Below are 15,539 nucleotides of genomic sequence, written 5' to 3'. Positions count from 1 at the left end.
TTTTGCTTGGTCTCCCTGCATCAATTTTGACCTCTTTTCAAGTCCTTCGCATTGCAGCCAGAGTAACATTTTCGAATACATGATTAGGCCTAAAATTTGTTTACACCGCTACTAGAATGAAGACCAAATCAGGCCCTCCCCCAACTCTTTGCAATCTAATTCACTGGTTTGCCTTGAACTTGTAAGTGGGCTGCGCTCCATCCCACCTCAAGACTTCAGCATTTGCCATTGCTCCTGCTCCATGTCAGATCTTAGCTCAACCGTGACTTCCTAGGGCAAGTTTCCTAATTAGGGTAGGTCTCTTTGCTCTCTCAGAGAAGTCCGTGCCTTTCCTTCAGGACAACTTTCTGTCCATATTCTGCAAGATCCAGGAAAACACAGAGCTAGTATCTCTTACAACATAATGCCTGGCACATACCAATGTATGTGCCTAACTGAATTTGTAAACTTCAAGGAAGAGTGGCCGATAATAAATGTGTATCCAGTCCCAGAAAGATCACAAGTAACGGCCGTGACCCACCAGCACAAGCCGACCTCCCTGGACCACAGGACTTATTGCCACTTCCAGTAGCTCCGCCCCTCGGGCTCCGCCCCTCCCTGGTTGTCGGGGGCGGGACATAGAGGTCGCGTGACGTGACAGCAGCCGGCCGCTGATTGGGCTTTCAGCCGCGCTGCTAGGAAAAGGGGCGTGTCAACATGTTCTGATTGGCTGTCGGGCGGCGGCTGGGCGGTGGCGTTGCGGGGGCTGGCGCCGGGAGAGAGGGGACCAGGCAAGGCTGGAAGGGCAGCAACGGCGGGCGGAATGGGTCCTCGCCGCCGGCTTCGCTGAGACTCGCTCGCGTGGGCTGCCCGCGGCGGGCCAGCAGTGGCCGCGGCGGCATGAAGGGCGCTCTGGGAAGTCCCGTGGCCGCGGCCGCCGCAGGCGCCGCGATGCAGGAGAGTTTTGGCTGCGTCGTGGCCAACCGCTTCCACCAACTGCTGGACGACGAGTCGGACCCTTTCGACATCCTGCGCGAGGCCGAGCGCCGGCGCCAGCAGCAGCTGCAGCGCAAGAGGCGCGATGAGGCAGCAGCGGCGGCGGCGGCCGGGGTCGGCAACCGCGGCGGCAGGAGCCCAGCCGGGGCCTTGGGCCACAGACCCGGCGCTGGTGGTAGCCGGAGGGAGTCCCAGAAGGAACGAAAGGGTCTCCCGGCCCCTGGTGCACAGCAGCCGGACAGTCCTGGGGGCGGCCCGCAGCCATCTGGTACGGCGCCCGGCTGGGCACCTGGGCGCCCCCGGGTAGGCGTGGTGGGCGGGAGAAGGATGGGGTCACTGGGGTCACTCTTCCTCAGCCTCCCCACGACTCCCCCTATGAGACTGGAGTCTTTGGAACCAGTTCCAGAAAGGGGAGGGGGCCATGGGAGGAGTTGGGTTAAGTTGAGCATCCTTGTGGGAGAAGGAAGTAGGAAAGAGGACGGGGTGGGGGGAGGGGGTTCACGCCTTTCTAGTCTTTCCCAGCCCTTTCTGGAGGAGTAGGTGTGCAGACTTGGAGTAAGGGTCTCAAAACCCTGGAACTGAACCTTTACAAGTTGGGCAAAGTTGAGGGATGTTGCTGGGGTGGTGTGTGGGGCAAAAACTGGGGTCGCTACTCCGGGTCTCTCTAGTCTAGAGCTAACTGGGACCGTCTCTGTTCTCCAGCCCAACCTCTGCAAGATTCAGGTCGGAGACAAAAAGAGAGGCGTGATGCTAGGGAAGCCCTTCTTAGGGAGGATGGGAGAGGTAGGGCGCACCCGGACCGTGGGATGATGGCAAGAGCCCGGGGTGTGAGAAGAATCGCCCAGGTGAGGGGCTCAGGCCTCTGTGATGGAGGGAAGGCCTGGGTGACCACAGGGGCAGGCTGTGACGTCGGCCGTGTGCGGAATACGGCGGGGTGGACGCGGGGTCCCAGGCGCCTTCCAAGCTCTCTGTCTTCAACCCCATCCTCTTGCTGTAGCTAGCTTCCATCAAGCAGTCAGCCAGCATCATGTTTCAGTACAGCATGTGGTATTGATGGGTTGTGTAACTTGTCATTAACTCAGGCTGCTTTCTTTAATCTTTCCAACAAGGATTTTCAGTTTCCCACTTCCTGTTTAGCGAGACCGGCCAACGCAAAAGTTAGTGTGCTACTATATCTGTATTTATGGAGGGAGGGTGCTTAATAATAGTTCATTTCTCACCTGAACTGCATCAGTGGTAGAATCAGCAAGACTATACCTATGTTTCCTAAAATAAGGCTTTAGTCTTAAAGCTTGCCTAAGAAGAGTGTTAGGAATAAGATATGTTGTGTAGTTCGACCACTGCAGCCAGTGTTTGGCAGTGTATTCATCTCAGCTTTACTGGCTATTTCCTTGCTTGATAAAAATTGGCAAGTTACAAAATAGTCGGGATATAAAGTACAGCATAGGGAATATAGTCAATAATATGGTAATTACTATGGTGTCAAGGGAGTACTAGGCTTATGGGAGGTGGGATCACTTCATAAGTTATATAAATGTCCAATTACTATGCTATATACCTGAAACTAATATGATATTAAATGTCAAGTGTAATTGAAAAAAATTAAATTATTTTAAAAGGTTGTGCATCCCAGCTCTGGGAGAACAACTGATTTAAGTATTGGGGCTTTAACTCCTGCAACTAGGTAATGTTTACCTTTATCTGTGAAAAGATCAGCCTATCACTTGAGAATCAGAAAATCAAATTATTATAACACAGATGTTGGAGATTATTTAAAATGCTATCTCAAGACCCCTTGGTAGGGCAGTAAATTTATGAGCCTATTTAAACAGCGAGTGAGATATGATGTACATTTCGTCTTATGTTCTGTTTTTTTTCTCTTAAATCTATTTAGATAAATATAAAAGAGTTGAGGAAGGCTAAGCGTTTCTTCTCCCTTTATTTTTTAACAAATGAAAATATGTATTTTTATCCTTAGTGTGAAACTGAATTTAGTGCTGTTAATATTGCTTTTCAACCTTTACAATTAAAGAATGTCATACATTGTTATAAAGATTTTAAACAACTTAGAAATGTATGAAGTAAAATGAAAATCCTTTATTTTTCATACTGTTAACATAAATGCACATAACTATTTTTTAAAATTTAAATAATATAAACTGGGTTGCAATCAGCTTCTTTCACTTAGCATTGTAATCTGATAAGTTTATAACTCTTTTTGTCAGTTGTTCATGATCCAGATGATCTGGCTTTTGAGATCTATATTAAAAACCCTTAGTTAATTTTGTTGTTAGAATGGATATTTTGTCATTCTAGTTCCTTTTCAAGTATGTGTTATTTCAGGAGCAAGCAGTATTAATTTCCGTTTATGTGGTTACTGGACTGAATTTATCTGTAATGGGTGTTAGCTACTCTCTCAAGGTTGTGTTGCCTTAATTGATGTGGACTCTTCTTTTCTAACACTCAGCATTTTTAATTTCCTTGAATATTGTGAGTGAGTGCCTAATGTAGACAAGACTCAAAGTCAATGAGCATATGTTAAACATAATGAAACATATGCTCATGGCTATATGTCAATGATAAGATTTTCATATGGAAACAGGTTTTTAATGTCTTTCACTATTTAACAATATACATTTTACCCTTAAATAACGCACGTTTGAACTTCATAAGTCTACTTTATACGTGGAGTTTTCAGTTGACTCGAGAATCAGGTGTACATAGAACTTTGCTAATAAATTCGTTCATGAAGTCTTCAGAGGCTGTTTCCTCTTTACTTTTCCTGGGAAACCTCACTGTAAACTTTATTCTGTTCCTTCATACGGGTGCAGTAAACAGACTGTGTGTGCCAGCATTTTGTTGGAAAGGGCTAATGTTTGTGTTATCTACTTGTAAATGCTGCTCCAGCACAGAAAAACAGTCCTGGTTCAGTTGAAAACTTGATCTCTTAATACTAAATTGTGAGAAAACAATTTTACCCCTAGTATCTTTGCTTTTTGGGTTTTGGAAGGAGAATGTAATGTTTGCAGGGTATTGATATTTATTCTAATAAGCAGTCAGTTATATTGAATGCTTTTTAATCTATACACAGAAACTTTGGAAGAAGCTGTAAATGTATTGGTGAATTACAAATTTAACTGATACAATTTAAAAATAACCTTGAGGAAGAGAAGGTGGGATAATATAAATAATTCTGTAGTTGAGTGAAGATACTGTGATTTTTTTAAAATTACAGGCTATAAATAGGAAATTTGAATCTATTAAGATAAGTTTTTACATTGAGGGGAAAGTATTGAAAAGTATTATTACTATTGACATATTTGCTCTATTGTTACTATTGACATATTTGACTATGTCATGATCTACTATAGTTTTCAACTTGTTAGGTAATTAACTTTCATAATAACATTTTCTACCTTACATTTCAAATGTCTCTTCCAAGTCTAATCTCTATTAGAATATATGTGCCCTCCTATCTGGCATCGCATACCCCTGGGCAACTGGGCATGAGTGTCAGTCTCTGTTTTGTTTCTGCAGTAAAAGCATAATGCTCTGATTATGACAACATTTCCCCCATATCCTAAACATGTCATAAGCTCAGATTATGACTTCAGTACAGGATGTAAATCAAATTTAAGCATGTCTAGGTTATGGGACATTAACTAAAGGTTGAATTTAGTTCTTTTGTGCAACTTTTCACAATTGGAGAAAATACTTTATATTAACTAACAAGTAACAAATTGCACAGTTTTGTTATTGGTGTCCCAGGCACAATTTTTGCTTTAAAATGAGATTAGTAAGGGATTGGAACTATGTTAACATTTACACATGCTCAGTTTATAAAGTTTAGATAGAAAATATTAAGCGAGAAAAGAGAAAAATATGTATAAACGTATTCCTCAAGAGTCGTGTTTATCTTTCCAGAAGTAGAAATGGAAACCAACAACAACAAAAATAACTATTAATTCAAATACATTTAGTATTTTTATAGCCATACAACCAATGTGGAGGGTAATTTATGTAAAGAAAAATACTATAATAAAAATTGTACATAATGTTTGAGATGGAGACCTTTTAAATGTATACAAAGAAAAGATAAACATTTTTGGAAGATGATCTAAGAAGTGAACAAAGTTCTTCACAACATATTTACCAAGTATTAGCTGCCTTCAGACATAGACTCTGCTTAACATTTTTAAAGCATTAAAACTGTAGGGGAGTAAAGTAAGGTGAGAGGAGAGAGGAAGACTGGAGTGGCCCCGCCTTGGCCCAGATGGTGCTGGCTCCATAGATGTGAGATACCCCTTCAAGGGCTGACTGGCCCTTGGATGATTTGGCAATATCAATTTGGCCTCGTGTTTGACAAGTATGATCATAAATGCATAAATCCCATCAAAGAGCAGGAAAATCTGTTTCCAAGTGAAAAATAATAGAGGTAGAAGTTGTACTTAAAACAGCAGCTGATGACATTATCGTTGAGGTCTAAAAGTACAATCTAAAGTACAGGGTATTTATCCTTAAATTTTCTGAATGTAGCTTAGCTGCCCATGTTTTGATAAAGCTGCTTTTGTGGAATGTAGTTGATTTAACAATTACATATATCCATAGCTGTTACAGAGTCACTGTGAGATGCCTGTAATTATGGGTTAGTTAGTATAGTTTGTTTACCTTAATCACATTTTCTAGAGCATAAGAAAAAATGTGATTCAATAGTAACTTAAAAGTTTTATTAAAAAGTAGCCGATGCTGAGTAGTAGTAGCATCATGGACTCTTTTCTGAACTTTTCCAAACGTCCTGAATTTTCCTACAACTTTGATTTCTAGAAAAGTGAAATTTAAACATGCTTGTTAATAATGTGCTGTTGCAGACCTTGTGTTCCAGCTCTCCCCTTTGATTTTTCACTGGCAGGCCAGAAACGACCTCCTAGAAGAGGGGAGCAGCAAGGATGGAATGATAGCCGGGGGACAGAGGTGACGCTGGATAGAGCAGAGCGGAGATCTTACAGAGACTACCAACCCTATGAGACTGAGAGGCAGGCGGAATTTACACCTGAGAAGTTGACAGATGAAAAGTATGTATTGCAGACAGACCTTGTCCAGGAGGATTGGGGAACCAGAAGGGTTATCAGAGAACTACTAGCCTTTGCAATCTTTTCATAGTATCAGTCCTGGGAATATTTTGCCAATTCAAGTAGCAAATCATATGACCTTAGGTGATAGATGAAGGATCTTCCATTTATCTCCCAGATGACCTTGGTTTAGGAAATGATTTTATGATGAAAAAAGAATTGTTATTGGTTACTATGAAAAGCGCTCTCGTAAAAAACTGCACAAGAGTATGTTAGACTGGTTAAATATTCTTTTGAAGTTTAGGCTAGGGACATAATTATGTTTTTGATTTACCATTACTAATTTAGACTACTAATGAATTTAAACAAATTCCCTGCCCCCTGTTCAGGTCAATAGGCTATCATGATGAAATTTGAAGAAAAATGGATAATAACGTGTAACACTGATTTCTGGCTTCCAGCCTCCTCTAGAAGGTTCTCTGACCTGGAAGATGGTCTCGGGCTGGTACAGTCTGACACCACTATTGAGTGATGTGGCAGCATGCAGGCCATTGTGCCCACCTGTACACAGGTAGCAGTCCTTGCTCCCAAGGACAGGTGCTTGCTTCCTAAAGATTCTGTTTAATTATTAAACCTATACAGCACTGAGTTTAGATTAAACCAAAACAACTTGCGAATCACAGTCAAAGGAAAATAAAAGGTAAAACTAAGGATGATTATAGTAGTGTACAGTTCAATGTCAAGGGAGTCATTATTCCCAAAATCTTTCAACTTCTTGACTACTAATTCCATTTCGGATCCTGGCTACAAGTTTTCGCTGAAGAGCATGGCTTGGTAAAACTATATACTAGAGCCCATTAAAATAAACCAAAAAAAAAGAAGAAGAAGAAGTCTAGCAGAGAATAGCTCAGTCTGAGAAGGTTGAGCAGGTGGTAACTTCTGCAGATCTCTTCTCTAGCAGGTACATATTCAGAACATTCAGATGGTGTATCTGCCACCATATTGGCGGGTAAAGGTTAGAAAACAGCCTAATTATGCCTTCTTTGGTGATTACTTCAAATCTGTTTTGTAAAGGTCACAGTTTACATGCTTATAAAATGCCTTCTGGATCAGAGCTGCTTATTTTAGGAAGCATTTGTGTATTTTTTTTTCTCACTTCAGGAATTTATTCTTGTGTCTTTCTCAGTGTATCACATTAGAAATATGTGGAAATAAGGTAATTATAGCTCAAAAGCACAAACCCATGTTTCTAGCTTTTTTTTTAGTAGCAAAACTATGAGTCTTTAGATAGGTCTTTACATGTTATCATGAAAAGATGCCTATTAATTATACATGTATGTAAGGGTAGGGGTAGGGTGGGATATGGGATTATGAAGGGATATTTTCTTTTTCCTCAAAAATAATTTCAGATTTACAGAAAGTTGCAAGAATTATACATATACCCTCATCCCGATTCCCCAAATTTTAACATTTTACATTTGCTTTATCATACCTCTCCTTCCCTTTCTCCCTCTTTTTCTTCCCCTACACATTCTTTCTGTGTGTCTTAGCTATATTTCTCTCATACACACACACACACACACACACACACACACACACACACACACACACACACACCCCTTCTTTCTTTGTCATTTGAGAGTAAGATGAAAGAATGTCCTTTTATCCCTAAATACTTTAAAAAATATATTTCCTGAAAATATGGTACAATTATGAAAATTATTAACATTGATACAATTCGATTGCATTCTCTAAATTATGTAATCTATAGACTACTCAAATTTTACCAAATGTCCAAGTAGTGTCCTCTTACCAAAAAAATAGTCTGGTTCCAGATCCATTCCAAGAATGTGCATTTCATTTAGTCTTCTTTCATTTGGAACAGCTCCTTAGTCTTCCTTTATCTTTTATGAAATTTGACATTTTTGAAGAGTTTGTGCCAGTTGTTCTGTGGTACAGCCCAGAATTTGAGCTCGTCTGATATTTTCTCATAAAACAAGCTTGTGCACTTTGGCAGGACTACCACAGAGGCGAGGGCTCGTATCTTTCTCAGTGTATCACGTTAGAAACAGGTAGGAATTTTTACTTTCAACGAAGTTTGAAGTTTTGGATAAGTCGTGCTATCAGAAGACATATTTCTTAGTTTCTTAAAAAGCAGTGTTCTATTAATAAAGGTCCATAAGATCTTCGATAAAAATAATTAATAGTCACTTTAGACAACTTGGAAAATGTGTGAAATTATATATAAAAAAAAGTTTAAGCCACCTATCTTAACATCCGAGATGATTACTCTTAACACTTGACGTATTTTCCTTTTTTTTAGTACATAGATATACTTAGATGTTAAGATGATAATGCATGTACACTGAGTGTATTCTTTTCCCTGAACATGGCAGAAGTTTTTTCCATGTCATTAACAATGTTTGGTAAGCATTTTTAATGGTCCTGTTATGATCTGTTGTTTGGATATGTTATAATGTAATCATTCCCTTAGTGTTGGACTTTTGTTCATCTTCCAGTTTTTGCTTTATAAATAATACCCAATGAGTAGCTTTTTGTATATGTAGGGACTTTCCTATATGGAGTTTTAGAAGTGGGAATCCCAGTTAGAGTCATAAATCAGTGGTTCTCAGCTGGGTGTTGTGGACACAAATCTGAGACTCAGTTGTCCTTCTGCACAAGGTCGGATGGGTAAATATAGTGTGAAAACATAATTCGAGTGAGGGGGCATTGATACATAGTGATTAATCACTATCCTAGTAACCTATCAATTTACTCTATTATTAATAACCTATAAAAGCCTTTCTTATAGCCCTTTCTCAGGACTTGAATATAATGAACTGTTTGATCTTTGCTTATTTGATAGTGAAAAATGGTATCACTTTGCATGTATGATACCTATACATGTTCATTGGACAGAATTATAGAATCTTGATAATCTTCATAGACTATCTTAATTCAGTCCTCTTGATTTATCGATAAGGAAACAAAGAGCCAGAATCTCGGTAATGTAGACTCTGGTCACAGCCAGCTGACATGATTTTTTATTCACCTAAAGTGGAACTCATATTTTCATGTAGAAGTAACGTCGTAAATGGTGCTCAGAGTAACTGTCAGGGTGGCTCGCATGTAGAGATCAGCCACATATGTCACTTGTTGCATGTGGTCTGGGAGTGCACCTGCTGTTTTTAATGCAGTAGGAATTTTTCTTTAGGCTCCAAATGATGATCTTAAGTGAACTCTTAGACTTTTAGGAAATTAGTTTGCCTCTCTCTGGATACATTTTGATTTGTTTCTTTGGCTCTTTTTTGCAATTTACTGCTGGTCATTTAAAGTCAGTTCCATTCTGAAAGAATAAGATGTTTCAGTTTTTTTCCCCTCCTCATAGGGAAGCATTTTTAAAAATCGTGGTAAAATATACATAATATTTACCATTTTAACCACTTTTAAATGTATAGTTCAGTGGCGTTCAGTCTATTCACATTGTTGTGCAACCATCACCACCTTCCTTTCCTAGAACCTTTTCCTTTTCCCCAGCTGTAAACACCAACTCCCCATTTCCATGTCCGTGAGCTTCATTCCCTTTACATGTAAAACAGGTACTCAATGTCTACTTATTAGGATTATTGTAAGAGAGTGGGTGACAGGCATGTAAAGCGGGATGCTTAGCTCAAATGTTATTTTCCTTTTGCTTGTGAGTACATCACAAAGCTTCCTAAGTGGAGTATGGAATTCCTCAATCTCACTAACCTATGAAAAAGAAGATATATTTTATGATAAGGGGATAATAAAGAAGCAATTGAGAATATATTTAATTGTGAGTAAGGTGGGAGTAAGCCTGTGGAGTAAAAAAATAATGGTTTAAGGGATTCAGATATACCAGAACACATAGCTATTTTTAGGGTCAGTATCATCACTATTATAGTTTAAATGAATTTGTTATTTTGTCTGTATCTGATTTAGATTTCCTGTAAATTTAGACCGGATTTTGACTGTTGCATTATTTGCCATTATGTTTTTGTGCTTCATTTTCTCTCAATTTTTAGGTAGACTTTTTTCCTTTCATGGCCCTTTCTAACTCCTGGTTAAGAATTGTTACTTTCCTTTTGTCATTGTGTTAACTCCACTTTAGGTGTAATATAGAATCAGATTTTACAACGATAATCTCTAAACATTTGATTTTGTTCAGGGGAGGTAGGAAACAGAAAAGGCAACTTGGAAAATTTATTTAGGATGATGTTTCTTATAAGAGACTGGCATAAAGTTAATGATCGATACTTCTATATTTCGTTATCTTTTTGAGTAAGGAAAATTAGGAGTTTTGTATCTTTTACCCATGATTGTATAGTAGCTTTTTAATGTAACATTTTCAGCCATAAAAGTAGATTGGAACATACCTCTAGTTCTGGTATTTGAGCCACTAATGCCCCATTAGATTTCAGTAAGTAATTTGTTGTGCCTTTAATGTTTTTAAAAACCTCGACAAATTAAAAAATAAATAATGTATCTTATTAAACTAGGGGTTAATGATAAAATGATGTGATCCTTTCCACAGGAGCTTTGAGTCTTGTGGAGGAGACGAAAGTCCTCATGAAAAGTAGTGGCGACCAGATATGAGGCAGAGACAGGTGTGAGAAGTAGGTGGGCAGTTAGGCTCTGGGTTTAGTGGGTGTCGCAGGGGAAGAAGGGAGGAGTGGAAAAAAGGCCTGGTTCTTGGCTTGGGCACTCTTGTTTTGTGAGTTAGGAACTGTAGAAGCAAGCGGTCAGTATTGCTCATGTGTCTGCAGGGCTGAGGGATGTCCAGGAAGTAACTGGCTTTGTGGCCTGGAATCAGAGAGACCCCCAAGTGAGAGAGACAGGATGGCATGAATGAGGGCAGTGTAAGACAAGGACAGTATATGCGGGGAACTGAAAGTCGAGAATGCCAGTGCACTTATGGGCAAATGGGTGTCCAGGAGAACGAGGGAGGCAACTGTGGGCAGAGCACCAAGACGTGGTAGGTGAAAAAGGCAAGGTACAGAACTTTTTCCTTTGTGTGACTCCGGAAGTACCTGCCTCTGAGAAGTAGAAATACATGGCTAAGAAGCAAGGGTGTACCATGTGAATTTTATACCATGCGTGGGTATTACCTATTGCAAAAATAATTTTTAAGGACAGGCTAGGAAAGAGAAGCAAGAAAGGCCAGAGGAAAATATAGTGGTCAGCAGTGTCATATGGTGAATGGGGGATCAGATGACATAAAAATAAAAGTTGCTATTGGATTTGACAACGGAGGATTTTCAGTTGTCCTTGGAAGTTTATGTGGGGCAATAGAAGTCAGGTTGTTGTAGGTTAATCTTTTCAGTCCTAAATGTCATTGACTGGTTTTATTTTCGGGACAGGGAGATTTGGGAGGGGGCGTAATTTGAAGTTCAACCATTTTTCTTGTTGTACAAAACATTCCAAATTTAACTTAAATATTTAGTATTAGAACTGGAATAAACCCTAGAGTCTCTTTATCTAATAGTCTCCTCATTTTATAAATGAGGAAGCAATATCTAGAGAGAGAAAGGGCTAGCCCTCTACAGATTAGTATAAGACCTGCCCAGGACCTGCTTCTTTTTGATGGCTCTCCCACTTAGCAGCCATATGACCTGGGGCAAGTTACCTACCTCCCCTGTGCCTCAGTTTCCTCATCTTGGGCAGTAGTTATATATTACACATTTGTTTGTGAGAATAAATGACTATGTGAAGTGCTCAGAACAATGCCAGTAAAAGTTAACTACTTATTCATTATTCAAGCCACCATTCTTTCTAATGTATTATAGCCATTATAATGTCCTTCTAGAATTTTTTATCTCAAAAAAGCCTTATCTCTTTACTCTAATTCACTGCTTTTTATTATACCCATTTTTTCCTAGACCAGTCGATAGGTTTGATCGAGAAAGACCACTGAGAGGACGCGGAGGCCCAAGGTGGGGCCTGAGGAGCAGAGGCAGAGGTGGTCCTGGGAACAGAGCTTTTGATGGTTTTGACCAGAGAGGGAAACGGGAATTTGAGAGATACGGTGGGAATGATAAAATGTAAGTTTTTTGTAAATACTATTTTCACCATAAGATCTTAGTCATACCTAGTATGAATCTGTTGTTTGTTAATATTTAGTTGACTTTATATAGTATGCTGTTATTCCTGAGGGAGCTGATCCTAGGACAGCTTTTATGATCAACTTTTCTGAGTTGGAGATCGACTGGAGACTAGCTTCCAGTTTAAGGGAATATTTTTTCTTTCTTTAGAGCAATCAGAACTGAAGACAGTGTGGGTGGATATGGAGTTCGCACCTGGGGATCAGGTAAAGATACCAGGTATGGTGCCAATATCTGCCTTCTGTGAACCTACAATTCAGTGGAAATCCCTGAATCTTTATTTGCCTTTGGTAAAAATTTTGTCCTCTGTGTTGTGCTTGCATTGTCTTTATACTGGTGTGCCCTTAAGTAGAGATCATGATTAGATTTGAAAACTGCTTTTAAAATTCTTTCATTTTATCTTATTTTAGCCAAACAAATTTGTGTATTTGCTGATGCCTCAAGCACATGACATTGTACATTTGCATATGCCTCAGAATGCTTTTTAAATTCCTAGGTATTCTGTACTTTATTTTTTTGTTACCTTCCAAAGTTCTTGTGTACATTGCATCTTGATTTCTTGAAATCATTTGCAGATCAAAGCTCAGTGACAGGTTTCACCTAAGGTTCAAATTTGGCATTTCTCTGAGGCATCACGGTGTCTCAGACCTGTGGCAGTTTGCTCCTTAGAGAAGGTAATTGGTTCTGCTGTTTCTGTCATTTCACATCTGTAGGGACAGCGCCTTCCTGTTGTCTGCAAAAGAATAGGTACACAACACTTCAGGGCAGTGCAGGGCGAGGAATGGGTCGCCTTGGGACATGCTGCAGGGCCGGCTTTCCACAGATTTGAATGCTTGAGGAGACCCAGACTTCCACTTTTCTTCTTTTTACAGAAACTTTTTTCTCTTAAATCATTATCCTTAAAGACAAATATGTACAATAATAGCAAATGTGATATTAGATTTACTACCGTGTACATCTGTGTTGTCCTTGAAAGGAAGAGAAAGTTGTTGAACGTTCTCAATCTGTAATTCCTAGGATCTCAATTACAAATCTTTTCATTGTGTTTTATTTTGCTGTGATGATATATTTTTAAGAAGTAATACACACACCTTCTGAATCACCTGATTTACTACTTTATCTAATACTCCTACTCCATTTCAGTTTGCATTTGAACTTAAAATTATTTTGGCTCCAAGTCATTACTTACCCCTAATGGGTCAGTGTTGGCCTTGTAACATGAAGAGGTGACCACATGTTCTCCTTGTAGACTGGCGTCTCGTCTGAAGATGACAGGTGCCTCATGACACTCATTTTGGATTGGTTTGTGAGTTATAAGTCAGAGCTCTGAGGTAGTAGTAACTTGTAATTGAAAGATTTTTTTGTAGGTAAGACTTTAATTGCTTATTTAATAGAGACTTTGATTTCATGTACTACGTGAAAACCATGTAGTACAGTAGAGTTATGTGCTACTTTGTGTGCGTGTGTGCATGTGTGTGTGCCACTTTTGATGAATGAGAAAAGAGCAGAGATGAGCCTAACAGTAAGTGATACATCCATGTCTGGCGAGGCCAGATGCCGCATAATGCACAGTAGGGGTGAGGATTCTCTGTAGTTTGGTATTCCTGTTTGAAGACATTGGCAGCATAACTAGACTTGTGGACAAGCTGTTTTTAAAATAGTGTGACTAAGCAATTTCTGGTGTTACTGGTTTTCAGAACAGTGATTGCCTGTGCTGAAAATAGAATTTTCTCCATTGGCAGTAGTTTAAAAAATATAGTGTCAAATATTATTTTCTTGTTATCGGTTGGAATAGACAACCACGAATGTAGTTTTTGATAATGCTGCCTTCCAGCTTCTGTTGCGAAGAGCGAGACGGTTTTATGTAGTAATCAAGCAACATTTATTTGGTTAAGATCTGTTCACTGTCATAGATTTGGTTAAGTGTGAAGTCTGATTGAATTTGAACTGGAAAACAAAGACTTGAGGTGTTTCACATTGATTTGTGGAACATACTTGTGCAAACAGGCATTTTTTCGTGTTAGAATAACTAAAGTCAGAATGTAGATAGACTTGGGCCCTGGAACTATATCTTTCTTCTAATTAATCCAACGTTGGTAATTTACATCAAACAACATTAAAAAATCTGCCACAATAAATTATAGCTAATTTTGAAACTTCATTGTTTTGTAGTTTTTGTCATATGGTTCTATAAGAGCCACAAGTACAATGTTAGTTTTATGTTTAGTCATAAAATAATTTAGGTCAATACAGGATGGAGATCTGTGATTTTTCTTTAAAATCAGTTGCTCAATAGACTAGTGGTTACCAGAGTGTAGGGGGAGGGGAGATGTAGATAGGGTAAAAGGAGTCAAATATGTGGTGACAGAAAGAAATCTAACTATAGGCAGTGAACACACAATACAATATATGCCTTATTGTTGAATTTTATACCTGAAACTTACTAGATTTCATTAACTAATGTCACCATAATAAAAATTAATTAATTTAAAAAAAGAAAAGAAAATCAATTGCTCAAGTTTAAGAAATTCTTGTTTTCACATAGTCTCTTTGTTTTGTGTTCTGCTTTTTTTACCTTTATCTTTGTAACCCTTTTATGAACTTTAATTGTTGAAAGCTATGAACAGTTAGTACACCTATGTTTTTTATCCCTTTGGTTGTTATGTGGCCAAGGAAATAAAGAGAAAGTTGGTGTAATTCAGTGCTGCAGCTGCTGCTGGACTTTGGGGCTCCTGGATGCTAAAAACTCCGATGACCTTGCTGGGTTAGGCCAATGTGCCAGAAGCGGTCTTTGTGAAAGGGCTACCGCTGAGCAGAGCAGCAGCGATGTCTTTCCAAGCATGAGTGCGTTTGATTTAGGACCTTTTTTAAAAGTAAAAACTATTCTAATTTTGTGTTGAAAAACTGACTTGTTTTTTAAAGTTGATTACAATAGCTTTGAGTTGATAATAAAAAATTTTTAAAGTTTATTCTGTTATTACAGTTCAATTTATGTTTACTTTTTTGAAAAAAGCTGGGTTCTATTTGTAAAGTGTAAGATATTTCTAATGGATATATAATAATATCCACTATATCGACTTTATATATCTATTACATACATACTCAATTATATTGACTAATTTTAGCATTTTTCTGAAAATGAAATTTATTTTACTGGGACTTTTTTTTAAAAGTAACGTTCAGATAGGATTAATGTTAATATAAAAAGGAAGAATTAAGATCATATACATTAAAATTCTAATTGTTTTCATTGTGTTGTAATTTTCTAATCTGTAGATTGTATTTAGATATGCTCGTTTATAAATTAGTGTTTCAAAGCCTTTTTTTTTCTGGTATAGTTACCACCAGCTTGTTTGTAATCCTATACACTTAT

At 38.7% G+C, this 15,539-nt stretch overlaps 1 protein-coding gene across 5 annotated transcripts in view; it reads left to right on the top strand.

The window, feature by feature from the left end:
• Positions 1-752: 752 nt before the first annotated feature.
• The window catches only part of HABP4 (hyaluronan binding protein 4), a 28,955-nt gene continuing 14,168 nt past the window's right edge, over positions 753-15,539 (top strand). The window contains exons 1-5 of one of the 5 annotated variants that reach the window (XM_023525054.1): positions 754-1,243; positions 2,085-2,132; positions 5,885-6,047; positions 11,945-11,998; positions 12,317-12,385. In XM_023525054.1, coding sequence (XP_023380822.1) covers positions 880-1,243; positions 2,085-2,132; positions 5,885-6,047; positions 11,945-11,998; positions 12,317-12,385 — 698 coding nt within the window. In that variant the 5' untranslated portion in view covers positions 754-879. Of the gene's footprint in view, positions 1,244-2,084; positions 2,133-5,884; positions 6,048-11,944; positions 12,107-12,316; positions 12,386-15,539 lie in introns of all 5 variants that reach the window. The other 4 variants (XM_023525052.1, XM_023525053.1, XM_011383468.2 and 1 more) reach the window with 4 other exon arrangements.

The sequence above is a fragment of the Pteropus vampyrus genome, unplaced genomic scaffold (genome assembly GCF_000151845.1).
Source record: "Pteropus vampyrus isolate Shadow unplaced genomic scaffold, Pvam_2.0 Scaffold520, whole genome shotgun sequence".
Classification (NCBI taxonomy): Eukaryota; Metazoa; Chordata; class Mammalia; order Chiroptera; family Pteropodidae; genus Pteropus; species Pteropus vampyrus.
Note: the sequence above shows the minus strand (reverse complement) of the source record. Positions and strands in the feature narration are given on the sequence as shown.